The following is a 12935-nucleotide window of genomic DNA, read 5'->3' as shown; positions in this document are numbered from 1 at the left end:
GTAGCGGCATTTAAGAAGGTAAGCCTCTTATACAATTAGTTCCTTGAAACTTACTTCATTCCTACAAATTGTTCTTGTATATATGTGTGGATCCAATAATTTTCTCTAGTTTAAGCAATCCACTTTTGTTGCCCGGGGTATTCCTCATAGTTTGACACGCGGGACTGGCTGATACAGCTGAATGACTTTATTTAAATTTTGACCCTTGACATAGGTGTGCTCCATTTTCCCAAGCACGTTACAAAGTAAGCATTTATGTGATATTGGGTCAAACCACACGGGTGGGTGCCGCAGATATAGCATGTTTCGTAAGGCAACATGTAGTATTGGTATGTAGCCCCTAAGCATCTCGAAGGTATGCTGACGTAACGAGTGGAGGGTCTAGGGAGGAGGGATCTAGTGTGCTCCAATGTCAGTGTCAGTGCGCTGCCTCGAACTTTAATAATGTGACTACAACATTGAGGTTGTAACTGAACCTGGACGCTTCCATCGATTGGAGAGCTGCTATACGTACGATCAAATTCTGTAGGATCTGTGTACGACAAGACTCATCTGGTGTGGTGGGCCAAGACCTCAGAAAACGGGCCTGTCTCTTCTCGTACAATTCGTATGCTAGTTGATCGTACGTGAGGCAGTTTCGCATCGATTGACCCCTACATCTGTCCAATTATTGATTTCTTTCTCGTATTTTTGGTTTACTTTCTGGTGTGGTTTGGCAATTGGTGTTAAGGGCGGAGAGCAGCAAGAAAGGTCGAGTGTTTCCTAGTTGGATTCATCTCTTCTTAAACAACCGAGTTGGAATAACACCTGGAGCAAAAAAAACACACTAACATATAAAGCTAGTGGTCATGTTAGGAACTTACGATGTGAAGAGCCGCTCCAGAATGAGCTGATAATTGTGCGTGCGTTGGTGGCCCTGTTACTCAAGAAGAGCGTGAGCTTGCAGTCCCAACCATTTCAGAAATCCTGCCAGATGAATTCATGCCAAGCTTGTACAAAACCCAACTTATATCTTTGAAACATAAAACCTGCCTTCCTTTTGACAAAACCGAGAACTTAGATTTTGCTCTAGGCCATTTTTTTCCAAAAATCGAAAATAAGAACAATTGAATTATAGGCACCTGACAAGTAGAAAAAAGGCGATCAATTTCCAAAAGGTTAATTTATTGAAGAAATATGTAGAATATAACTCCCTAGTCCCTACCGCATGGCAGACATAGCAACATGGACTCGACAATAGGACACCTCTTTTGTTACCATAAATATACAAGTTTACATGGAATGAAATCCAAGGCCATACATAATAGCCACACATCATTAACATGTCGGCAACACAAATTCCAAACACCTCTTTATCTTCATTGACTCACACTTTACATGAAAAAAAATCTACAACAATACATAAATAGCCACATGATAATTTAGTCGAGCACCTTTTAATATTGACTTGTAGCGGGACGGATATTATACACTTCAACATGTACTAGGAGGGTCTAAAAAAACATGTACTAGGAGCTCCTCCTGGGGGTTGGTATCATCATCGTCCTTGTGGAACTTTAGCACCGACCCCAATACTGGACTTAGCGCAGTCCTCTTCCTTTTCATTTTGGGTTGTTGTTGTTCTTGTTTATTTCGCTGAAGCTCCACAAGTGAATTTCTTAATCTTGAGAAAATTTATTGGATTCACACATTATATACAACTATGACATTGTAGGAATAAAGTAAGTTTCAAGGAACTAATTATATAAGAATTACCTTCTTAACTTCCGCTACATTTCACAATTAAACATATCTTTGTTTTTCTTACCATACTCCTTTAGTTCTTCTTTATTCATGGTCTCAAGCCTTGCCAACTGCCAACAATATCGCCGTATACAAGAATGATGAGCAAATACACATTATAAATTGTACTCCCTCCGAACCATATTACTTGTCGATGATTTAGTATAACTTTATTATTGTACTAAATCATTGACAATTAATATGGATCGGAGGGAGTACTAAACATTGCTAAATATATATCATGTCTTCTGATTCCTAGCTAGAAAAACGTGCTGCCTAGATCAAACAATACTTGTGAAGCATGGATATTAGACATTGTGACACTCCCCACAGTAACATAAATTATAAATATTAATATCGGTTGTGTCATTTACCCATGCATTGAATTCCTCCATATGCCTCCTTACTGAATTATCTTCAGTATCTCCTCGAGCCATACCAACTATAGGATGATCACTGAATAGGTGAGGGCTTGTTGTTCTGGTTTCCAAGAACCTTAAGAGTGATAAAATGTATTTACAGGGGGAGCTTTGCCACCAGGTTAGTCTCTCATTCTTTATCTCTTTAGCACAAAAAAAAGATTAATTAAAGCAAAAGGCCACATTGACCGTTGCTTGTGAGAAGATGTGGGATGTTGCTACTAGGCACTTGACAGTATGCCAATGAAATGTGGAAGTTTTCACTCAATTTAAGGAGGCAGTTTCACATCGATTTCTTAGTGTACACCCCTTAGGTAATAGAGCAGGAGTGAGATACAAGGATGTCCACAACTGCACATTGGCTTTTTGACCTGAATCTTTACATATGCAAGTTGGCTCCTTAGCACGATGTTTCCTTTCACATTTTTTTTCTTGGCATCGTAAATTACTCCTCCCTTTTTATTTTCCTTAATATCTGCTAGTAACTGTTGCCTCAAAAAAGATCAGGTTGTGTTATTTGTTTCCTTCCCCTTATTGCTTTTCTTAAGTAACCATTAGGGTCTCGGATCTCAGTGAAGTGCCGTCATCTAAGCACCCGTGCACTGGGAGAGGCCTCAGTGAAGTGTCGCAACGTGCTTCTGCTACAGCTGGAGGCGAAGCACGGTCTTGGGCTTGCGTGGACATAAGGTGGAGCATGCTTACTGTACATAATCTCGCTATAATCTGAGAACATTTGTGTTTCCTTGGAGTACAGAGGGCAACATGCTCGTTGACTCGGCTGTTCTTCTGGCTAGAACTCAACATACTCGTTAACTCGCCTCAGTACTTAAGAAGTATAGCCAGAGTCCCTAGTTAGGCTGGCAAAGCAATGATATAACTCCCTATTCCTCTGCTGCAAACTTCATCATTCAGGGAAGTGCACTTCTAAAAATGCCTACAGGATTTCTTTGCAAGATTTACATGAGCCTCAGAGAGTTGAACAGCTTTTCTGTTCCATCCAAAATTTTGCTTAGAGGATGATTCTTCTCGCAACGAAAAACATTTCTCAAGATGTAATCTGGAAGAAACCGACCTGCACTTATTCTTTACTTGCACATTGCCCAAAGCAGCTTGGTTCTCTGAACCTTGATATAAAATAAAAACCGGATATTTTGTTCAGACCCTTGGCACAATTCCTGCTATTATTCAGGGTACGTATTCTCAATTCTAAACCACCTCAGGCTTCTTTGAGCAATATAATGAATTTCTTATAGTGTTTATCGAAGTCCAGGAATGATCGCCCTTTTGGCAGAAAAACGAACACTGCACATGGCATTATCATCTTCTTTTTTTGCGGGGTATGTCATTAGCATCTTGCACAGATGAAACAGGTCCGTCCATTAAACAAGGTGTGCGGCTAAATCAAGAATCTGAAAGTATTTCAAAGCAAGGTTCTACAATCAAATCAGATTTTTTTTTAATTACAGGATGCAGGGTAATACTGGGATGCCACTTGACTTGGGGGAAAGAATACGAGCAACTCCACTCCAGATCCAAGCAGAATGGGCATAGGAGTACATATTCAGTTTGAAGGAGGAATCAGAATAAACATCCTCATCTCTGCAGCTGGTAGTTTTGCATCATCAGTTCATCACCATTGCAGGCAGAGCCATGGCCCTTCAAGTTGCTGCTGCAACTGCATCTCAGGTTACCAACATGCCAAATGTCGCCGAGTTGCTTGCCGTACGCCCTCCCTCCACGGTTGCACTTGGCAAGAGAGAAGCGTAGAGTATCTGACAGGGCAACAAGAGTTCAGACTAGTAGTGATATGTTTTTGACAAAGGGTGGATTTTATTTATTCAAAATGAAACATCAAGAGGATAGAAACACGATAAACACACACCCGGTTTCTGCATAACTAGAATGCACACAGTCAAAACCAACACACACAAACACGTAAGCGACTAACAAAGTCATATAAGACCAAAGCTGTACTTAAGCGGGAAAAAAACCCGGTAGCAATCAGATCTGCGATCGGCAAACTACAACATTGACCATATCCGCACCAACCATCTCATGACATCACACGGACGACGAGGTTCTTCTGCAGTGACGCCTTCAAGAAGGATGTGACGCTCAAGCGCCGCCGTCACCAGATCCAATCACCAAGGCTGGAATCTAGGTTTTCACCATGAATAATCAGACCGAGTATATCCGAGCAATGCCACAACAAGGTAACAATGTACACAAAACGTCGCCATTGCCAGGTATAACCAACTCAGGCATACTAGGCTTTCACCCTGGAGCTCAAGTCTAGACGCTCGAGGAGCACCACCATCGAAGTCACTCATGTATTGTCACCATCACTTTTTCACGATCCAGCAGCTACATGCGATGTACGACCGCCATAGCTGCACAACCATTTCTCTACCAACCACTAGATCGGGAGAGATGAACGCTTCCGATGACCTTTTGATGACTACATCCGTCATGGAGCCGTAGGGGGTCGCTTCACCACTCCCATCATGGAGTCATGCAGCCACCACTGCCCGGCCGACCAGATCTAGATCACCAAGCCGTCTAAATCTGAATCAGAACGACCACGCCAGTTCGAATAATGACGACACCAAGCTGCAGCTGCCCGACCAGGGTTAAAACTTTCAATGAAATTTCAGTGAAATTCTCGAAATTTCACATATTTCAGTGGGTGCGAAATATCTTTAACTCCAAAATTTCGATGCAGATTCAAACTAATTTCAAAATAAATTTAAATTTTGTTAAAATTCTGTAAAATTAAGTGGAACTTGAAATCGCCAAATCCGAAATAATTTCCGAAATATTCGAAATTTCGAAATTAGAGCTCCGAAATAATATGGTCTCCGAAATTAAAAACCTTGTGCCCGACTATCAGATAAGACCGCCGTGCCGTCCACATGGCCACGGGCATCACAGCCGGATTAGCAGACACCACAAACGCCAAAGCCTCGCAGCGGCTGCAAGCTCCGCCATGGCTCACCCGTACCCACATCGGGCCTGCCGCCACCATCTCGCCCCGCGTCGCCGCTAAGCCGAAGCAGCGCCCCCCGATCTGGCATCCTGTGCCCACGCTTGGGCAACCGTCGCCGCCAGCCGTACCGCACGTGCCGCCGGACGACGCGCGGTTCAGCACCTACCCGTCGTGGTTCCGCGTCCGCAAGCAGGCCGCCCCAAAGGCGAGACGAGCAGGTCCCGCTGCCACCGGCTCCGTCCGGCCGGGCTTCACCCGGAGGAGAGCGCCGGCGACGGCGAGGCGAAGGTCGGAGTGGAGGGGGCCGAGAGGTACGAGATTCCAGTTTATTCAAGGAGGATTAAGTGACTTCTCCACTGACCTCATCCTTGTCCACCATGCTATCCACTCATTTGCAGTCCATATTGAGGCACAGCAGGATGGTAGTAGTACTCTTTAAAATTAATTGGTTCACTCCGTGCTGATATTCTTACATACCGAGTGCATCTTAGAATTTCCGACTCAATTTTAAAGAACCCACATAGTTGGCGGTGCTAAAGATAAAGGAAGGTCAGGGGCTAACAGAAGTTCAGAGAGAACATAAATGAGATAACTATCATCACTTCAAGCCTCCTTACAAAATATCATCATAAATCTGTATGATCACCGGAAGAACAATTATACAGTGTAATATTGTGACCCATTCACCCATATATTCTATTACGATGCCCAACAGATATAACACTATTTATTTGGTTTGTGATAGATGCTTGGACAGCTAAAGTAATCCACGTTTGTTCTGAACCGAACAAGAATAAAATGATACATCTGCAAGCATTTAACTAGTAATAACTTCAGATGGAAACATCTCGATAAACTTTCAGCATAGTTGGCCTTTCTTTGGGTGAAGGAGTTAGGCACTCAAATGCCACAGAGATGCACCGTCTCACTTCTTCCTCCCCAGCTTCGGGTTGTGGAAGTCGTTTGTCCAAAATTTCTTCCAGTAGAAACTGGTCCTCGAGTGAAGAATGAAAAGCCTGCAAATCTCCAGGGTGTTTGCCCATCAACACCTCAAGCACCACAATACCAAAGCTATATACATCACATTTCTCCGTGACTAGAGAAGTGTATGAACATTCTACATCCAACACAGTAGAATAGGATTAGTTAGGCGTATGCATCAGTGCATTCTATCGAACACAACTTACTAGAGAATACAGTATTGTACCGAATAAACATACCAGGTGCAATGTAGCCATAGGTCCCCGCTAGTGCGCTCCAATTCGATGAATCGGGTTTTAACATTCTTGCAATACCAAAATCCGAGACAAATGCTTTGTAGTCAACATCTAATAAGATGTTTCTGCTTGTGATGTCCCTATGAATTATGGGTGGGTGAACATCATGATGGAGGTAAGTGATGGCTTGAGCCACATCTCTTATTAGAGCTATCCTCCTTTCCCAGCGGAACTGGGATGCTAGTTCTTCATTGCTTAAGATAGAAGCTAGATTTCCTCTCTCTATGAATTGGCATACAAGGAACCTGTACCGTGGATGAGAACAATAGCCATACAACTTGACGATGCTGCGTTGGCGAACTTTTGTTAACATTTCAATCTCATGCTGGAATATTTCTTCATCATGTGCCTCCTCATCGCCTGCATGGAGTTTCTTTACAGCAACCACTTGTTCATCTTGAAGTTCTGCCTTATAAACACTACCGTATGATCCTTCTCCAATGCAGTGCTTCTCATCAAAATTTTCAGTTGCATTCATAATGTCCTCAAATGCCATTCTGCCATCAAAGCTCCATACAGAGAAAACACCCCCTTTGCTCACATCATCAGTACTTTTAGATGCTTTCTTGCGACAGATCAAAAGGGCAACTACACCTGCTACTATTGAAATAGTAGCGACAAGCATAGGAAGACCCACTGGTAGTATAATCTTTTGATGTTTCCGCCTATGATCTGCAAGTTGCAAATCACAAGGAGACAGGCCAACAAGGTTTCCACAGAGGCCTTTGTTGTGGAGAAACCATTCAGCTGATGCATTGTGAATACCATTTGGGACAGAGCCTTCTAGGAAGTTGTATGATACATCAAATACTGTTATGCTTTGCATGCTTGCGATGGAGATGGGGATGCCACCACTGAATTGATTGTGTGAGAAGTTCACAAACATCAGCATCTCAAGTTTGCTGAGTTCCGATGGTATCGGTCCACTGAGACTATTCATACTAAGATCAAGCATGCTTTGAAGGGAAGCTAAATGGCCCAAACTACCAGGAAGACTTTCACTAAGGCTGTTGTTATTCATATGTAATGACTGCAGTTTCAAACAATTACCGATCTCTTCTGGTATTTTACCACTTAACAGGTTGCTTGAGAAATCAAGAATCTCAAGATTACTAAGTTGGCCGATTTGCTTAGGGATCTGGCCAGATAGTCGATTGCTTCCTAAATCCATCCAATAGAGGCTGCTTAACTTGCCAATTTCCGGTGGTATTTCACTAGTCAACCTATTGAAACGCATATCGAGAATTGCAAGATTTTTTAGCTCCCCAAGATCAGATGGTATACTGCCTTCTATCATGTTGTGTCCAAAATCAATACTTGTCAAGTTTTGACACAAGCCCCATTTTGGCGAGAGCCGCCCTACAAATTTGTTTGAAGATAAACTAATGTCATTGAGATGCGGATACACCCCAAATGATTTAGTTATGTCTCCCTCGATCTGATTTTTGTCAATTCCAAGGGATATTAGTGAACTGCAATCCCTCAAACCTTTTGGGACAGGACCATCCAGATTGTTATCAAAAATTTGGAAATCTTGTAGCTTTTTACTTTGGCACAAATCTGGCAAGTGTCCTGTCAGCTGGTTGTCAGCCAGCAAAACCAGGACCAAATTGGTAAGGTTGGAGAGTGTCAAAGGCAAAGGGCCAGAGAGCTGATTGGTGAATAGTCGCATTTCTGTCATGCTCGCCAATTTTCCAAAACTTTGAGGGATTGGGCCGGACAATTGGTTTTCGTGGGATGACAGTGATTCCAAGTATGCCAAATTTCCAAGCTCAGTCGGCAATTCTCCTGAGAGATTATTGGTATGTATTACTATTTGTCTAAGTGAAGACATGTTCCCAATACTTGACGGCACTGGTCCAACTATGAAATTTTCAGAGAGGTCAAGGATTTCCAGATTCACGAGATTTCCAAACTCATGAGGGATGGATTTGGTTATGTGGTTACCCCAAAGAGAAAAATAGGCCAGTGAAGTAAGATTTCCAGCAACACAAAAAGGAACAGTGCCGGTCAAATGGTTCTCTGACAAATCAAATTCAATCAAGCTCGAGAGCGTCCCTAGCTCTACCGGGATCTGACCAGTGTGCTGGTTCCGATATAGGTACAAGAATGTGAGCATTGTGAGGTTTCCAAGGGAGGGCGGAATTGCACCGTTCAGCCTGTTTTTTTGCAAGTATAGCACTTGTAGGGTTTGGACTTGTCCTAGCTCTTCAGGTATGGGTCCTGACAGACGATTATCAGAAAGACCAAGAGCGTTGAGGTTCCTCAGGTTTGCAAAGGAGGAAGGTATTTGGCCAGAAAGGATATTCCAGCTCAAATCCATCTCTCTCATGTTCTGAAGCTGTCCTAGGTTCCATGGGACGCTACCTGAGAGCCTATTGCCAGGTAGATAGAGAAAAGCAAGTCTTGAGAGATTACCGAAGGCAGGAGGGATTTGGCCAGCCAGATTGTTGCTGGAGAGGTCCAGATGTGCAAGCCTCCCAAGGTTGCAGATTGTTGCAGGTATGTGCCCACTAAGCTGATCACCAGAGAAGTTGAGGGTGAAAAGCATGGAAAGAGAGCCGATGCCAGGTGGGATGGCACCAGAGAGATGATGATTGTCGCTGAGGTCGAGTTTGATGAGGTAAGGGAGCGACTGGAATCTCAGGGTGTCCAGTTTCCCTGCAATGCCGGCACCAACAAGGGAAATTCCTCTGATGACCTTCACCGTGGTTCCTCCATGCAGCCGAGTGTCACCGCAGGTGATGCCAGTCCAGTTGCATGGGTTCATGCCATCGTCTCTCCAGGTTCCCATGTGCTTGGAATATTCGATTGATGATTTCCAGTGGAGAAGCACCCCCGCTTGGGATCTCAGCGAAGTGTAGTGCCGTGCTGCTGGTGTGGCATGGCCCTCGGCTTGCGTGGAAGTAAGGAGAAGCAGCAGCAGCAGCTGGGCAAACGAGAGAGCCAGGCAATGCAGCGGGGGCAATGGCAGCATGGAATCCGCCATGATCTCACGACGTAGGCAATGGCAACGGACTGCATACGCCAAGTGATTACGTAAACATAAGTACTCCCACAAGTCTGTTAGCAAGAAGACACACACACGCACGCGCGTAAATATGGTTAAAGAGATAGAGAGATTGGCGCACCTCTAGTGCGGACAGCAAAACGAGGCAGCCGTTTATGCTTGGTTTTTGCTGGGTGGTGTGTGAGTTGTACTCATCTGGCTCGTTTTCCAGGGGTTTAAAAACACATTTACAGCAGCCTCACACGCATACACACTTGCTTTTCACTTGCAGCGAAGACCTTGACTCTGTCCAAGTCTGGCTACATAATTTCTATACGGAACCGCACAGAGAACTTCTACGTCGATTGATGTGCGACCAAACCCGTTTTACTGCTGACAAACATTAGCTTGTAGAGTAGTTAACTGTTCAGAGATTTTTGGTTTAAAAAAATTGTGCCTGGTCCTCTTTGATGATCGTGGAAATGCATGCTTTCAGCCCGTTCAACAGAAAAAGAAAATATCATGCTTGTCATGTGGACATGGATTATTACTTGGTTTTCTTGGATAAATTGGCGCGTCAACAGGTCAAGTGAACTTAACTGTCTCTCTTTCTGTGGAAACTTTTTGTGTTCGACATGGACACTCTTGACGTTTGAGTGTGAAAATGCCATTTCTTCCACGGCTAGCTACGCTGATGGTGAATACCATTAATGCTGTTCAAACAGAGGAAATGTATGCCTAGAAGTGTCATTAGTTGGACTATGGCAGAAGGTGGTGTGAACTGACTTCCAGAGGTAGTGATTGTGCCTCCTTTTCAACCTATAGACCATTACTAAGAGGAGAGAGTAAGCAATCGCATTCAAAGTACAGCTTCTCCAACAGTTGGTCTCTCTATCTTGTTACTAAGGCCTACAAAATTATCTGATTGCTGCATATATGATTGATTTGTGGTGATTTACATGGACTTTCACTTTGTGGCCTTCATTGTTTTGTTAGAACTCGATGCATTCCCATCCTGCCAGCAAGAATCCTCGCCTGATATCTAGCTCAAAATTTTAGGAACCCTCCTGAATAGTTCTATTACTCTAGATACTATACTAACCGGCTGATTTACTAACAGAAGAGACTCACCCAAATGGCCATGGATGGACCAGGCCGCTGGAATCATTCGAACTTGCTGCGGCAACCAATCGGTGTGAGAAGAAGATCACCTAGCAGCGAAATGAAGCCACCAGCGCCGCCGGTAAGCAGCGGCAGAGCAGCGCCCCCTCCTCCCACCTGAGGCCGCGCCGCTTCTGTACCATCGCGATGCCTAATATCTCCTTGCGGCGGGCCATCTCCAAACAGCGGATCCTGGCGGCGGGTGGATTCGGGTGAGGACGTTGGTGCGGTGGGGAAGATGGCCGGCGACATGCCGGAACATGGACGAAGAGGCGGCGGGATAGGAAAGAAGGGGAGGGGAAAGTGGCCCGATTAACAGCGGTTGGCCCCACATCCCCAATGGGCGATTGTTTTCTTTTAGGGCTGTGTTTATTTTTATTGAGTGCGCCGATTTGAAATTCGGGTTAAAATGAGAACCCATAATTATATTTAGTAAATTCTCTCATAAAACTTTAAGTTATGAAAAATTCACATGTAAATATAGATAATTGTACATTTATGTAATTTTTGTTAATAGATACAGGGAGTACTTTAACTTGCAGACTAAAAAGCTAAGTTGTAGATTTATAATAGCAAGATGTAGCTTTGCTATTTTCAGATCAATATACATTTTTTTTTGTACCCATGACATGTACTCCGATCCCTCCGTTCACAAATATAAGATGTTTTCAATATTTTAATACTAACTACATACAAACTGAAATGAGTGAACAAATGCAACGTGTCTATAAACATCCGATTCACAAAAAACCTAGAACATCTTATATTTGTGAACAAAGAGAGTATTATATAAAAAAATAGGCATGGAAATTACATGCACATGTACATTTTGTTGACACTTCAAAATATTGTTTTTTTACCCAGGCTAACTATATACTAAAATAAGTGAACAAACACATCAAAATGCATCTATATACATCTGATTCAGAAAGAAACAGAACATCTTATAATTCACAACGGAGGGAGTAATTTACAATTTCATACACGAGAGAGCAATATCGCTGACCACAAAACCATAATGGTGACTTGGACCATCACTAGTAGGAAAAGGGGCTTTTACCCCGGTTTGTAAGGGCCTTTTGTCCCGGTTTTCGAACCGGGATTAAAGGGTCGTTACTAAAGCCCTAACCATTTAGTCCCGGTTCTTACACGAATCGGGACAGAAGGTCCTCCACGTGGCCGCGGCTGCCAGCCCAGGCAGGGGGGCCTTTGGTCCCGGTTGGTGCCACCAACTGGGACCAATAGGCAGGGCCTTTTGTCTCGGTTGGTGTCACCAACCGGGACCAAATAGGCATCCACGCGTCAGCATTTCAAGGGCTGGGGTTTTTGTTTTTTTGTTTTTGAAAGGGGGGGGGGGTTTGGGGGTTAATTTAGGTGTTTCATATATTGTGTTAGCTAGCTAATTAATCGAGAGAAGTGTCCTCTCTTATCTCCGTGCTTGGTCGACGCTACGTACTATATACGTATGGAGAGGCCTAAACACGCTAGCTAGTAATCAAATGAAGGAAACAGAAGATCGTCATGAACATATGCATACAGAGAGAAGTGATATCGACCACCTCTCCTTCTCCGAGAGATTGGTCGAACAACAAGTTCTCGTATATCTATCCGACACTACCGGCTACATATATACAATAATTATCTCTTACAATACAATCTCCTAATTAAATTGTAAGAACACAGGGTCCACATAGTATTCTCCGTTTTCAGCGATCACGTGGTCAAGGAAGAATGCCGCCAATTCCTCTTGAATTGCTCGCATACAATCTGGTGCTAGGAGTTCATCCCGCTTCCGAAACATCTAATTTGAAGAAGGGGGTCAATACATATATATATATATATATATATATATATATATATATATATATATATATATATATATATATGAATAAATGAAACTCAACACAAATGATGCTAATAAAATAAAATTGTGAATATTATTGCTTACGCACTTCATATTGTTCGTCAGAGTAGCCCCGCTCACAGGTCGTGTAGCGGATGGACTCGCAAACGTAGTATCCACAGTAATTATTCCCGGGTTCCTGCCACAACCACTTTACAAGAAATAGAGGTCAATCAAACTGATAAGCAAGCATGCTAAATGGTATTGATGAAACTAGCGCTTGAATCACTAGGAGATGCGCGGAACATGCTACTATAGTACTTACTTTCGGGTGTTTAAATTGCAGCTTCTTCGGCAGTCCCGGAGCTTTTGTGGTGAATTTTCTCCAAACCCTGCCAGACAAAGAAAACAATTACTTGATATCAGGAAATGAATAAAGTTGCTGATACGGTGGATAATGATCGATTTAACTTACTTC

General features: G+C 43.2%; 1 protein-coding gene and 1 non-coding gene across 2 annotated transcripts; one reads left to right on the top strand and one right to left on the bottom strand.

The window, feature by feature from the left end:
* The first annotated feature begins 4983 nt into the window (after positions 1-4983).
* On the top strand, positions 4984-11164 carry LOC109746602 (uncharacterized). The gene is made up of 2 exons (XR_012183021.1): positions 4984-5498; positions 10574-11164. It is a non-coding gene; the product is annotated as an uncharacterized protein (transcript).
* LOC109746600 (uncharacterized) lies at positions 5848-10567 on the bottom strand. The gene is made up of 3 exons (XM_020305715.3): positions 9596-10567; positions 6408-9482; positions 5848-6304 (listed from the first exon to the last, which is right to left on the bottom strand). Exons 2-3 carry the CDS (start codon positions 9451-9453, stop codon positions 6021-6023), a joined length of 3330 nt encoding a protein of 1109 aa, XP_020161304.1. The 5' UTR covers positions 9454-9482; positions 9596-10567; the 3' UTR covers positions 5848-6020.
* Positions 11165-12935: the final 1771 nt, after the last annotated feature.

This window comes from Aegilops tauschii, chromosome 5 (genome assembly GCF_002575655.3).
Source record: "Aegilops tauschii subsp. strangulata cultivar AL8/78 chromosome 5, Aet v6.0, whole genome shotgun sequence".
Classification (NCBI taxonomy): Eukaryota; Viridiplantae; Streptophyta; class Magnoliopsida; order Poales; family Poaceae; genus Aegilops; species Aegilops tauschii.
This window is presented reverse-complemented; position numbering and strand designations above follow the sequence as displayed.